The 12,866-nt window shown below is 40.4% G+C and overlaps 1 protein-coding gene across 1 annotated transcript in view; it reads left to right on the top strand.

The window, feature by feature from the left end:
- Positions 1-9,731, top strand: part of LOC118400568 (V-set and transmembrane domain-containing protein 2-like protein) — a 44,606-nt gene extending 34,875 nt beyond the window's left edge. Inside the window, exons 2-4 of the mRNA XM_035797549.2 lie at positions 5,220-5,386; positions 7,882-7,923; positions 8,076-9,731. Of these exons, the coding sequence (XP_035653442.1) occupies positions 5,220-5,386; positions 7,882-7,923; positions 8,076-8,390 (524 nt within the window). The 3' untranslated portion in view covers positions 8,391-9,731. The remainder of the gene's footprint in view (positions 1-5,219; positions 5,387-7,881; positions 7,924-8,075) is intronic.
- Positions 9,732-12,866: the final 3,135 nt, after the last annotated feature.

The raw sequence follows: 12,866 nt of genomic DNA, 5'->3' as shown, positions 1-12,866 counted from the left end.
TAGCTATCGCCGATCCGTTGTTCTGTGTTCCTTTAGTTCTTGTTTGGTTGTTAGGCTTGTTCGTCTGTTTTGTTGTTTGAGTGTATTTTTGTTTGCATTTGGGTTTCACGCTGTCTGTTTATTTTTCTGTTCATTTGTTTTTCCACTTTTGTTCCTGTCTCTGTGTAGTGTTCACCAGATAGGCTGTATTAGGTTTTCACGTTCCGTTTGTTGTTTTTGTATTTATAAGTTATTTCATGTATCGTCATTTGTTTCATTAATGACATCAGTAACCACCACGCTGCATTTCGGTCCGACTCTCTTTCGACAAACGAAGAACGCCGTTACACTTCTCAAATGCCATCGGATTAGAAAGCCAGAGGTCCCGCCCCTCTGACCTTATTTTTTCACCTAAATTTAACCAGGTAGGCTAGTTGAGAACAAGTTCTCATTTACAAATGCGACCTGGCCAAGATAAAGCATAGCAGTGTGAACAGACAACAACACAGAGTTACACATGGAGTAAACAATAAACAAGTCAATAACTCAGTATAAAAAAAGTCTATATACATTGTGTGCAAAAGGCATGAGGAGGTAGGCGAATAATTACAATTTAGCAGATTAACACTGGAGTGATAAATGGTCAGATGGGCATGTGCAGGTAGAGATACTGGTGTGCAAAAGAGCAGAAAAGTAAATAAATAAAAACAGTATGGGGATGAGGTAGGTAAATTGGGTGGGCTATTTACAGATGGACTATGTACAGCTGCAGCCATCAGTTAGCTGCTCAGATAGCAGATGTTTAAAGTTGGTGAGGGAAATAAAAGTCTCCAACTTCAGCGATTTTTGCAATTCGTTCCAGTCACAGGCAACAGAGAACTGGAAGGAAAGGCTGCCAAATGAGGTGTTGGCTTTAGGGATGATCAGTGAGATACACCTGCTGGAGCGCGTGCTACGGGTGGGTGTTGCCATCGTGACCAGTGAACTGAGTTAAGGCGGAGCTTTACCTAGCATGGACTTGTAGATGACCTGGAGCCAGTGGGTCTGGCGACGAATATGTAGCGAGGGCCAGCCGACTAGAGCATACAGGTCGCAGTGGTGGGTGGTATAAGGTGCTTTAGTAACAAACGGATGGCACTGTGATAAACTGCATCTAGTTTGCTGAGTAGAGTATTGGAAGCTATTTTGTAGATGACATCGCCGAAGTCGAGGATTGATAGGATAGTCAGTTTTACGAGGGTAAGTTTGGCGGCGTGAGTGAAGGAGGCTTTGCTGCAAAATAGAAATCTGACTCTAGATTTGATTTTAGATTGGAGATGTTTGATATGAGTCTGGAAAGAGAGTTTACAGTCTAGCCAGACACCTAGGTACTTATAGATGTCCACATATTCTAGGTCGGAACCATCCAGGGTGGTGATGCTAGTCGGGCGTGCAGGTGCAGGCAGCGAACAGTTGAAAAGCATGCATTTGGTTTTACTAGCGTTTAAGAGCAGTTGGAGGCCACGGAAGGAGTCTTGTATGGCATTGAAGCTTGTTTGGAGGTTAGATAGCACAGTGTCCAAGGAAGGGCCAGAAGTATACAGAATGGTGTCGTCTGCGTAGAGGTGGATCAGGGAATCGCCCGCAGCAAGAGCAACATCATTGATATATACAGAGAAAAGAGTCGGCCAGAGAATTGAACCCTGTGGCACCCCAATAGAGATATGTGGAGCAATGTCCCCCCAAGCTGTGCGCGTGCACAGATGAAATATCAGCCTACACAGAGAAGCACGAGATTGGACTTTCTGGTTTTCCTCTTTAGTTAACACTATAAATGTTTCCCTCTACTGTGGGAATTGTGATTGAATCAACTTTCAATGCAACATACCGAAACAATACCGAAACAAAAACGAACTATGCAAGAGAATTTCTGGTAGGCAGAGCGCATTGGAGTAAGATTCTATTGCATTGACAGGCATGACAGGCCCATAATCTACGGAGACCGGTGCACCATAACCAATCAGAGCTGCAGTATCTCTATATGCAAATAGACCATTGCCATATATGGATCTGTGCCATTCACTATGAACTGGACAATGTTTATAGCATGAGTGGTCTTGTTTTGAAATCAAAGTGAGAGCTGCATGTGGCCATGTTTGCACATTTGTTCATATTCTTTGCAAGTAAGTGAGTTGTTAGCCCAGTTATAGCTAATTTCTAGTCAACAATGGGGGAGTGGTTGCTTCCTACAAGAGCACAAAACGTGGTCTTTTTTAGCCATCTTTGAAAAATACGTCAGGTAAAGAGTTTATTTTCTGTCTTAAAGGGTCAGTGTTGTATTTTGTGACAGGCTTGAATAAGCTAAGTAGCCAATAGGCAGAGGGTAGCATAATTTGCCTGTTTCTCTGTAATAATTGTATGGGAATACTAATTAACTTTATTTTGTAAAGTGGTTTCTTGCATCAAACAAAACAACATTTTCAGTCACCTCCTTGTCTGACGGACAAGTGGATAAACAGGTTAATGTCAATCACTACATGTTTTTTTTCAAAAGTCTCATGGAATGTAGGCCTAATTTGAACACCACACATTGGCTGCTGCTGTGGCGCTCTCACACTTATCTGTTTTATGGTCCCAGATGGACATGGAATTCAGAACACATTGCTTTCCTCTCAGGATTAAAACATTTGGCTGTTGAAGTACAGCAGTGGTTATGTACGTTTTAGCTTACAGACCTTTTACTTTTGTCCTCCTTTTGTGTCCTTTGCAAAATGTTATTTGCTTAGAGCTACTCTGCAAGGTCTCTTTACTGAAAAACAACATTTGTGCAAGAGTATAAGGTGAACAAATAGGAGAGACCCACTTATACAGGACAAAGCACTCACTTCCACAATACTTCACCACTGTAAGTACATAGTCATATAAAATCAATATGGCGAAAGAGAGAGAGAGAGCAAAATAGAGACATTTACAGTCTAAAATGTGAGAGTCAATGGGGTGTGATGAGATTACCACCACATGACCTCAGGCTCAACTTCTACACATTGTAGATGAGGAACTGAATGTACTGAACATGCATATAGTTTCACCACACATTGTTAACCACTTTCATTAGTACGGTATGATAATAGATCAACATGATGGATGTGGCACAAAATGAACCGGTTGCCCTGCATGGTGTTGCATAGACCAGGGGACGCTTAGGTCCAGCCCTGGAGAGCTACTAGGTGTGCAAGCTTTTGTTTCAGCCCAACACTAACTCAATTAATTCACCTAATCATGGTCCACATCGAAGATCACAATTAATTGATTATTTGAAACCGGTGTGTTATGCTGGGCTGGAGTAAAAGCCTGCACACCCTGGATGAGATTTGGAGACCCCTGGAAAATACCTTGAATTGATAGAGGCCTGATACGGTGATACTGTGTGGAAGGATGCTATATGACAGGTATGTTTCCTTATGTGTTCTAACACAAGGGGTAGCTGTATGACAGTTAGGAAAACAATAGGCTTTCAAGCAGAAGGATTGTGCGATGTAACACTTCGATCATGCTATATCTTTTAGATAAGACACATCTCAAATCAAGGTTTATTTGTCACGTGCGCCGAATACAACAGGTGTAGCTCTTACAGTGAGATGCTTACTTACAGGCTCTAACCAATAGTGCAAAAAAGGTATTAGGTGAACAATAGGTAAGTAAAGAAATAAAAACAACAGTAAAAAGACAGAGCGAAGCTATAGAAGTAGCGAGGCTACCTACAGACACTGGTTAGTCAGGCTGATTGAGGTAGTATGTACATGTAGATATGGTTAAAGTGACTATGCATATATGATGAACAGAGAGTAGCAGTAGCATAAAAGAGGGGTTGGCCGGTGGGGGGTGGGACACAATGCAGTTAGCCCGGTTAGCCAATGTGCGGGAGCACTGGTTGGTCGGGCCAATTGAGGTAGTATGTACATGAATGTATAGTTAAAATGACTATGCATATATGACTAACAGAGAGTAGCAGCAATGTAAAAAGAGGGGTTGGGGGGGGGCACACAATGCAAATAGTCTGGGTAGCCATTTGATTACCAATGAGTCTTATGGCTTGGGGGTAAAAACTTTTTGTCCTAGACTTGGCACTCTGGTACCGCTGGCCATGCGGCAGTAGAGATAACAGTCTATGAGTGGGGTGGCGGGGGCCTTTGACTATTTTTAGGACCTTCCTCTGACACCACCTCTCACAATCTACGGAAGTAGTTATGTATTATGATACATTTTGTACTCATGCTTCTCATTACCTGAAAGACAACATCCATAAGAAGCATGATTCAAAAATATAATTAGATTATCCAGTAAAGTAACATTTGTCTGATACATTTCCAATGTCTATACAAATTAACTAAGACACACAAAACATATCTCCCTTTCTTGAAGACACATCTCCCAACCACATGCAAAAACAATCCTCCCTAAAATCCCCAAGGTGCCCTTCAACTTAATTATCTTCATCCTCCTGTTGTTTCTTGCTGAAGTTTTATCCTCGTAATAGTCGGCAGATGGTGCATCTTAAACAACAGCACATCGCTTAAACAAAATACCATTGACTACTTTATCTTTCATAGAGTTGTCTATAAGACTGAAGCTCTCGGTGGAGGAAGTCTCTGTGGTGGTGAAGTTATAAAGGAGGATTAGTCTCTTGAATTAGCAATGTGTTTTAAACAGAACTGGCAAGAGGATTTAACCTAATAGCTAGATGTGTGAGAATAGATAAGGGATATGGGGGAGTGATGTTTTCGTTTGAGAAATGTCCCAGGCTACTTTGGCCCCCTGGAGGATTAGGAACGGAAAACAAAAACAGCCCACACATGACGTTGTCTGAGTCAACAGAGCTGGGTCCTATTCATTAGGCACCAAATGGAAGAAAAGGGACTGAAATATGAAGGGACTACCCGGACTTGTCCAATAAGAAACAGTCTTTTTCATTTTCTGTAGCAAAATGTTTGGCAACATTTAACGTTCAGAGGCCGTCTCAGGAGAAAGATTTGGATTTTTAACGTTTGATCTATAACCGTTATTTCCAGTGGTACGCCATCACCTGTTTGTAAACTTTGGGGGTGGCTTTTCTTCACTGGGAAGGAAACACAGATTGTACAGATGTTAGAATAATTTGTTTCATTGATTGCTTGATTGGTCGGTCACGTTTTTGAGTCACTTTTCAGGTGCATAAATAAATAAATCTTCTCTCTCTTTTCATTCCCTCTCTCTTCACTCAGCTGTCTTCACGGAGGTTCCTCATGACATCACGACGCAGAGTGGTCAGGACGTGGAGATGGCCTGTTCGTTCCGGGGGGCAGGCCCCTCCTACTCCCTGGAGATCCAGTGGTGGTACATGAAGAACCACAGAGACTGGCCAGAGAAACCCACCTGGACCACCAATCAGGTGAGCCGCTGAGAGAAATGTCATGGTCGCAGGGAGAATTTTATTTAAGGGAGAGGATTTATTGGCCCGGGGGTGACGTCTATGAGTTATTGAATCCGAGTAAATGTCTGTGATTCTGCTCGACATAGAGTAGCAGTGCTTGTGTTTGCTCAGGACTTGATGAGCACAATGAAACAATGTAGACCTAGCCACTAAGAAATTAGTAACTGTCAACCCTGGTTTGTCTGTTGAAAGGTTACAAATTAAGCCCTAAATCCTAATTTGAGATATGTTTGTCGGCATGTGTATAACCTCCTCCCTTACAGGTCAATGCATTATTCACTTGACTTATGTGCTTGTTTCTTAAAAGAGGAGCCCTGTATCTGATTATCATCATCATGCAAAAAACATTCATTAAGCCCACATAGACTTTGTTAACGCACTATTACCATACAAAGAGATAATGTACATGACTGTGGACAGAACTGAATTGACTGAATCCACATTAGCCTACAATACAGCAGGCAGAGGAAAAAATTAGCTGCAGCCCTTGGCACAGGAAAGAATAGATAATTGCTGATTAGCATTTTTCTAGCACTGTGGGAGCAGGTTGACTTCTCTAACTTAGGGAAACTTAGAGCTCCTGCTGTGGTACTAGACACTATAATTGGCACAAAGGAAGAAATAGATTTTCCACATCTCTGTTCGATGCATAATGCATACCTATGCCCCAAAATAATTCCTTCCCCTCCCCAACTTTCCCAGATATTATATTCACTTGATGCTCCGAAATAGCTAGCTATCAGACACAACAGCAACCAAGATACAAGACTACCCAGTGACATAAAAACAACCTAGATACAAGACTACCCAGTGACATAAAAACAACCAAGATACAAGACTACCCAGTGACATAAAAACAACCAAGATATAAGACTACCCAGTGACATAAAAACAACCAAGATATAAGACTACCCATTGACATAAAAACAACCGAGATACAAGACTACCCAGTGACATAAAAACAACCAAGATATAAGACTACCCAGTGACATAAAAACAACCGAGATACAAGACTACCCAGTGACATAAAAACAACCAAGATATAAGACTACCCAGTGACATAAAAACAACCAAGATATAAGACTACCCATTGACATAAAAACAGCCAAGATATTAGGCTACCCAGTGACATAAAAACAACCAAGATATAAGACTACCCAGTGACATAACAACCAAGATATAAGGGTACCCAGTGACATAACAACCAAGATATTAGGCTACCCAGTGACATAAAAACATCCAAGATATAAGACTACCCAGTGACATAAAAACATCCAAGATATAAGACTACCCAGTGACATAAAAACATCCAAGATATTAGACTACCCAGTGACATAAAAACATCCAAGATATAAGACTACCCAGTGACATAAAAACATCCAAGATATTAGACTACCCAGTGACATAAAAACATCCAAGATATAAGACTACCCAGTGACATAAAAACATCCAAGATATAAGACTACCCAGTGACATAAAAACATCCAAGATATAAGACTACCCAGTGACATAAAAACAACCAAGATATTAGGCTAACCAGTGACATAACAACCAAGATATTAGGCTACCCAGTGACATAACAACCAAGATATTAGGCTACCCAGTGACATAACAACCAATATATTAGGCTACCCAGTGACATAACAACCAAGATATTAGGCTACCCAGTGACATAACAACCAAGATATTAGGCTACCCAGTGACATAACAACCAAGATATTAGGCTACCCAGTGACATAACAACCAAGATATTAGGCGAACTGGTGACATAACAACCAAGATATTAGGCTACCCAGTGACAACAACCAAGATATTAGGCGAACTGGTGACATAACAACCAAGATATTAGGCTACCCAGTGACATAACAACCAAGATATTAGGCGAACTGGTGACATAACAACCAAGATATTAGGCGAACTGGTGACATAACAACCAAGATATTAGGCTACCCGGTGACATAACAACCAAGATATTAGGCTACCCAGTGACATAACAACCAAGATATTAGGCTACCCAGTGACATAACAACCAAGATATTAGGCTACCCAGTGACATAACAACCAAGATATTAGGCTACCCAGTGACATAACAACCAAGATATTAGGCTACCCAGTGACATAACAACCAAGATATTAGGCTACCCAGTGACATAACAACCAAGATATTAGGCTACCCAGTGACATAACAACCAATATATTAGGCTACCCAGTGACATAACAACCAAGATATTAGGCTACCCAGTGACATAACAACCAAGATATTAGGCTACCCAGTGACATAACAACCAAGATATTAGGCGAACTGGTGAACTGTAACACATTTTCATTTGTTGATGATCTGACGTGTAACATATTTCAAGTGATATTTGATTCTTATCTATACTGATACTGTATGTCACTTGCTATTGTTATTTCAGCCATGTGCCTGACTTCTTTCCATTAATTCCTTATAGGTGGTTCCCATGGAGATGTCTAAAGATGCCGCCAAAATAAGTGTGAGTAGACACATCAGTGTACAGTACTGCACTGGAAACTAAATTGACTGTAAGCTAAACATGATTAACTCATTGTCAACGTACCTACTATTGATACCGAGGAATAGGATTAATATGCTTAAGATTTACAAATACATTATCTTCTGCCACAGGTGGTAAAAGTGGCCGGGAGCAACATCTCCCACAAGCTTCGTCTCTCCAACATCAAGCGGTCGGACGAGGGCACATACGAGTGCCGTGTCATCGACTTCAGCGGCAGCGTGGCGCAACACCACCGCGTCCGGGCCTACCTGCAGGTGGAGGCTGAACGAAGCCTGGGCCACATCTCGGCAGACATCCTGCCTCAGGAGCCTCGGCACAGGGGACAGGGAAGCCAGGCGGGCCTACACCAAACAGAGGGCCGGGAACTGAAGAGGCGTTCGGCCGATGACAGCACCGCGGACTGCACTGAGAGCTGTGTGCTCTAGAGGTTATTGTGTCCAGATGGGAAGAACAGGAGTGCATGTTCCCGATTATCATAAGAAGGATGATTGTTTTAACACCCACAGAGAGGCCTGGACAAAAACAGGACTCTTTCTGCTTAATTTATACGTTCATTTATGAATCGATTTGTTTGGCCTGTTTGTTTGTCTTACATTTATTTATGATTGTTTGGATTAGGATTGTCAGAGACCACCAGAGGGCATGATCGTACGTTATCTTGGTTCTCAATGTAATGTTATTTCTCGCCTGCTTTCGTTAAAGCCCCAGTGCAGTCAAAAACGTGTTTTCCTGTGTTTTATATATATTTCCACACCATGAGGTTTGATTAATACTGTGAAATTGTCAAAATGATGATTGTGCCCTTTTAGTGTAATAGCTGTTTGAAAAGATTGACTGAAATTTCTGCCTGTTTCGGTGGGATGGAGTTTGGCCTGCCTGTGACATCATAATGGACCAATAAGAAAGAGAGTTCCAGACCTCTCTGGCAGATAGTTTCCCCTCCCCACTCGGACCACTCCCAGACAGTCCTATCAACATTCTTGGTTTAGAAATTGCTCTTTGCTAAGAACCTATTTTTGTTTATTTTTTACAATTTTATTTGGAAACTATCACAATAAGTTACTTAATTGTTACCCAAAAATGATTTGACATTGAGATAAATATGTCTGTATTTGACCTTTAAATGCTTTGTCCATGATTTCTGGCTCTGGGATTGTGATGGGTGAAGATGAGGATATTGTTGGCTGGAGAGGAGATGGAGGTAAGGCCTGTGTCTCAAAAGTCTGAATTTCCTTCCTTCCCTTGTCTCCTTTCCTTCTTAAGCACTGATATGAAATGACTGGAAAGGGACAAGGCAATATAGTAGGAACCAATCCAGATCTTTCCCTATCTGTAGTTATAAAGTAAAGGAGACAAGGAGAGAAAAACACACCCCATGATAGATTGATTGGATAGGGAGATTTTGCTCTCAGTGATGTATACATTGAAATGCCTCGTTCCTCAGTGGTGTTTTATGGAAATGTATGCCAAAAAAAGCTACAGTATTTACATACAAACTACACTTTTTATTTTATCAAGGTCCGTGAAAGTACTTTTGAGAGTTGTTTTTTGGTTTGTACTTACACCCTTTCGATAAAGCAAAATGGAACTATTTAAACTACTTCTAGAATGTCTAATGGAAATCCAAACATACATGTATGCCTTCATTACTTGGAATAAATGGTATAATATTGTCTTCACAATACACACACACACACACACACACACACACACACACACACACACACACACACACACACACACACACACACACACACACACACACACACACACACACACACACACACACACTTTTCCTATCAACACCACACAATTTATTCAGTGCTAAGTAACCAAATGAATCATATGGCACATAGTGGGTTGGCTTTCTGGACCCAGATTAAGCCTGTGCTGGACGAAAATGCACTTTCAATGGAAATTCCCCATTGAGAATGATTTTTAGTCCTGGACTAGACTTAATGTGTCAGAGAAACCTCCCCAGAGTATGTTAATCCTTGCTTTTTTGTCATTCTATTTCCAACTAGTGTTGGGCTTTTTTGTCATTCTATTTCCAACTAGTGTTGGGCTTTTTTGTGCAACTATTTCATCAGTAGAGTTAAAATGACAGTTAAGGTATGTTTTTTTCAACTCTTTTCATGTTCGTCTTCTTGACAGTGTTTGTTCTTCAATCTAAATGCTGCTGTTTGATATCTATTCTGTTAAATACATTAATTTGATGGGAAACCTTTGGTCTTTAGATGATTTCTTTTATTGTTTCAGTTAAAGTACTGTTATGTCTGCGTGATCTCCTGTCAGAGGAAAAAAAGTAATTCACAGAAATCAAAACATTTGAACTTGATGGTTGATGAAACAGTTGATTCTCAATAGGTGGAGTGCGCTGTTTGAACTGTGCGAAGGAAAGAGAGGTCTTAAATGCACAACAGGACCCTGGATGCTTGTATTATTCTTCATCTGCTTTGCTGTGATCAGGAATACACAAGCAAACACCTTTTGAAGCATCTGTCAGATATAGTTGTCATGAATTACATGTAAGGAGAATAGAAGCTTCATTATTGCAGTGTTTTGAGATTTTAGGACAGACTATGTACCACCTGTTAGTATTTACAAGATAAACAGACAGGTACATATTTAACAAAACCCTGAATAATCCATGAATGATATATTAACTGTACAATCCTGAAAATGACATTTTAGACAATTAGCACCCACTCAGCGACTTACAATTAGTGCATCCAAATATACGAGATGTGGATCAATTGATTGTTTTTTTACGCTTCTCTTAAAAGTAGCTTTGGAGTACAATGCAGTTGTCACTGTACACTGAAGGACAGAGTTCTATGTTTTAAAAAAAGTTAAACCATTCATTACATATCATTGGAAGGTAAGGTGATGGTTATATACTCTGAACATTTAAAAGGAAAGATGGGATGTGGAATGCAACATCATCAATGTTATGCTGCCATTGTGAAATATTTTAGGAAATATATGGAACTATTCCTGTCATATTTATTAATATATATACTTGGTCCCTTCAATTGGTCTATGTTGGTTTGAGGACACAACAACAGAATATAAAGTGTTACACATCCCCCTTTTTCACTCTTCCTATCGTCTTATCCTCTAGTTGCAGTGCACTACTGCCACACACAGTCCTAACAATGAATTACAATGACCAGTGTTCTTCAGCCTGCTTCATTGCACTTCCTTGTTTAAACAATAGAGGTCCGTGTTACACATCCTATCACCTGCTAACCATATTGACCATAACAAAAACAGGACCCTAAACCTGCCATTACACGTATCTGAGACTACTTGTCCCTTTGAAAAGTACGTTCTCAGTAACGACTCTGGTGCAGTTTTCAGTGGAGGGGTTTTACAATCACGGACCACAGTAACAAAAGGTTGCACCATGAACCATGCAGTCAACTCTCTGTCTTCCTAACTTAGAAAAGTATGGTTATGTTCATGAGGTTCTGCTGATGCCAAAATATCCACTGTGAAGTTACAGTTAAAGCTCGTAGATGAGGGGGAACCATATTGTCTTCGCGTATGCATTTGACGTAATTCCCGCATTGATGTGAGGCAGTTCAGGTCTTTTAAGATGGTTGGAAACATGCTTCATTTCAGCAGAGCTAGTTCACTGTAGTGCTCTTAAAGAGGCAATCTGCAGTTACCACATCAATTACATGTAGCCATTGATTCTTGAAGAATCATGAGCTTAGTTCAACCATTATACCCCATCAGAACCCAAAATATAAGCTTGTTTATTACAATGTAAAGCCAATGTAAAGAAGCACCATATAGCGTCAAAACATGGTTAAAACTATAATCTTATTACCAGGGATGGTCAGTCCTTGCATCAATAGCTCTGTATATGAATTTGAGAGTGGTTATATTTCTCCAGCTCCATCCCTCAGTTTTTTACTGAAACGGAAGGGGAGAATGCTTTCTTATTGTTTCAACTGCTGATTGTCACTTTAAGCTTGTCTGGAAATGCTGTAGGAATTCCAGCCCAGATGAACACGCTGAAGTGATCAATGCATCAACATGACACAACAGCTGCAATGTTGAGAATATGCCAAGGCCAGGTTAGAGTTGTCTGAGGTCATTGGTAAAACTACCTTCAGAATAATAATATGTTTGTGTTTGCACATTTGCTTTACAACTTATACTTGTACTTGTTTAGCTTGTTTTCAAACAATCAAATTATTTAACAGGAAATCAGAAAGTAAGAGATAAATAATTCAGAATTTCTTGGTAGAGTGGTTTTGTAAACCTGTCACCATCTCTTGGTAGCAGTAGATTTTATGGTATCTGACATTTTATAAATACCACGTAATGTTTTGTCAAAGTTAACAATAAAATGAACAATCAGTGCATAGAATCTTCCTTGTGGCTAACTTGGCTGTGCACCACAAAATGGAGGTCCACTCGTAAAAACCATAGAGCTGAACCTAACCAGAACCAGACCGTTACATCAACATTTTGGAATTTGTTTGTGCATTTCCCCCATGGATTTGATTTCCCTCAGCTTTTTGCATGGTACTATATGTAAACTGATGGGTTACTAGCTCCTCACTGAGGTCAACTGAGCTTTACAGCCAAGACTGGAGACCTGTTTCTTCTGACTGCACCTTGGTCCCCTCACCAACACTTCCCATCATAGCCTGCTTATGCCTTCTAACCTGCTCTTAATGTTTCTTTAGCTGAAGTCCTGTAGGAGATTGGTGGTGTAGAATCAATGGAAGTGAATGGATTATACCCAGTGCAAAGGTTTAGTGGTAGTATTTAACAGGTAGTATCACCAAACCTTCCCAACATTGCATATTCCCGGGATAAAATTCCCTGAATTGTTTTTAGAGATGTCTGGGAGAACATAATTTCAGAAGCATGGGGATATT

Source organism: Oncorhynchus keta, chromosome 21, assembly GCF_023373465.1.
Source record: "Oncorhynchus keta strain PuntledgeMale-10-30-2019 chromosome 21, Oket_V2, whole genome shotgun sequence".
Taxonomy (NCBI): domain Eukaryota; kingdom Metazoa; phylum Chordata; class Actinopteri; order Salmoniformes; family Salmonidae; genus Oncorhynchus; species Oncorhynchus keta.
The sequence above is the reverse complement of the archived record's forward strand: the minus strand, read 5'-3'. Positions and strand labels throughout refer to the sequence as shown.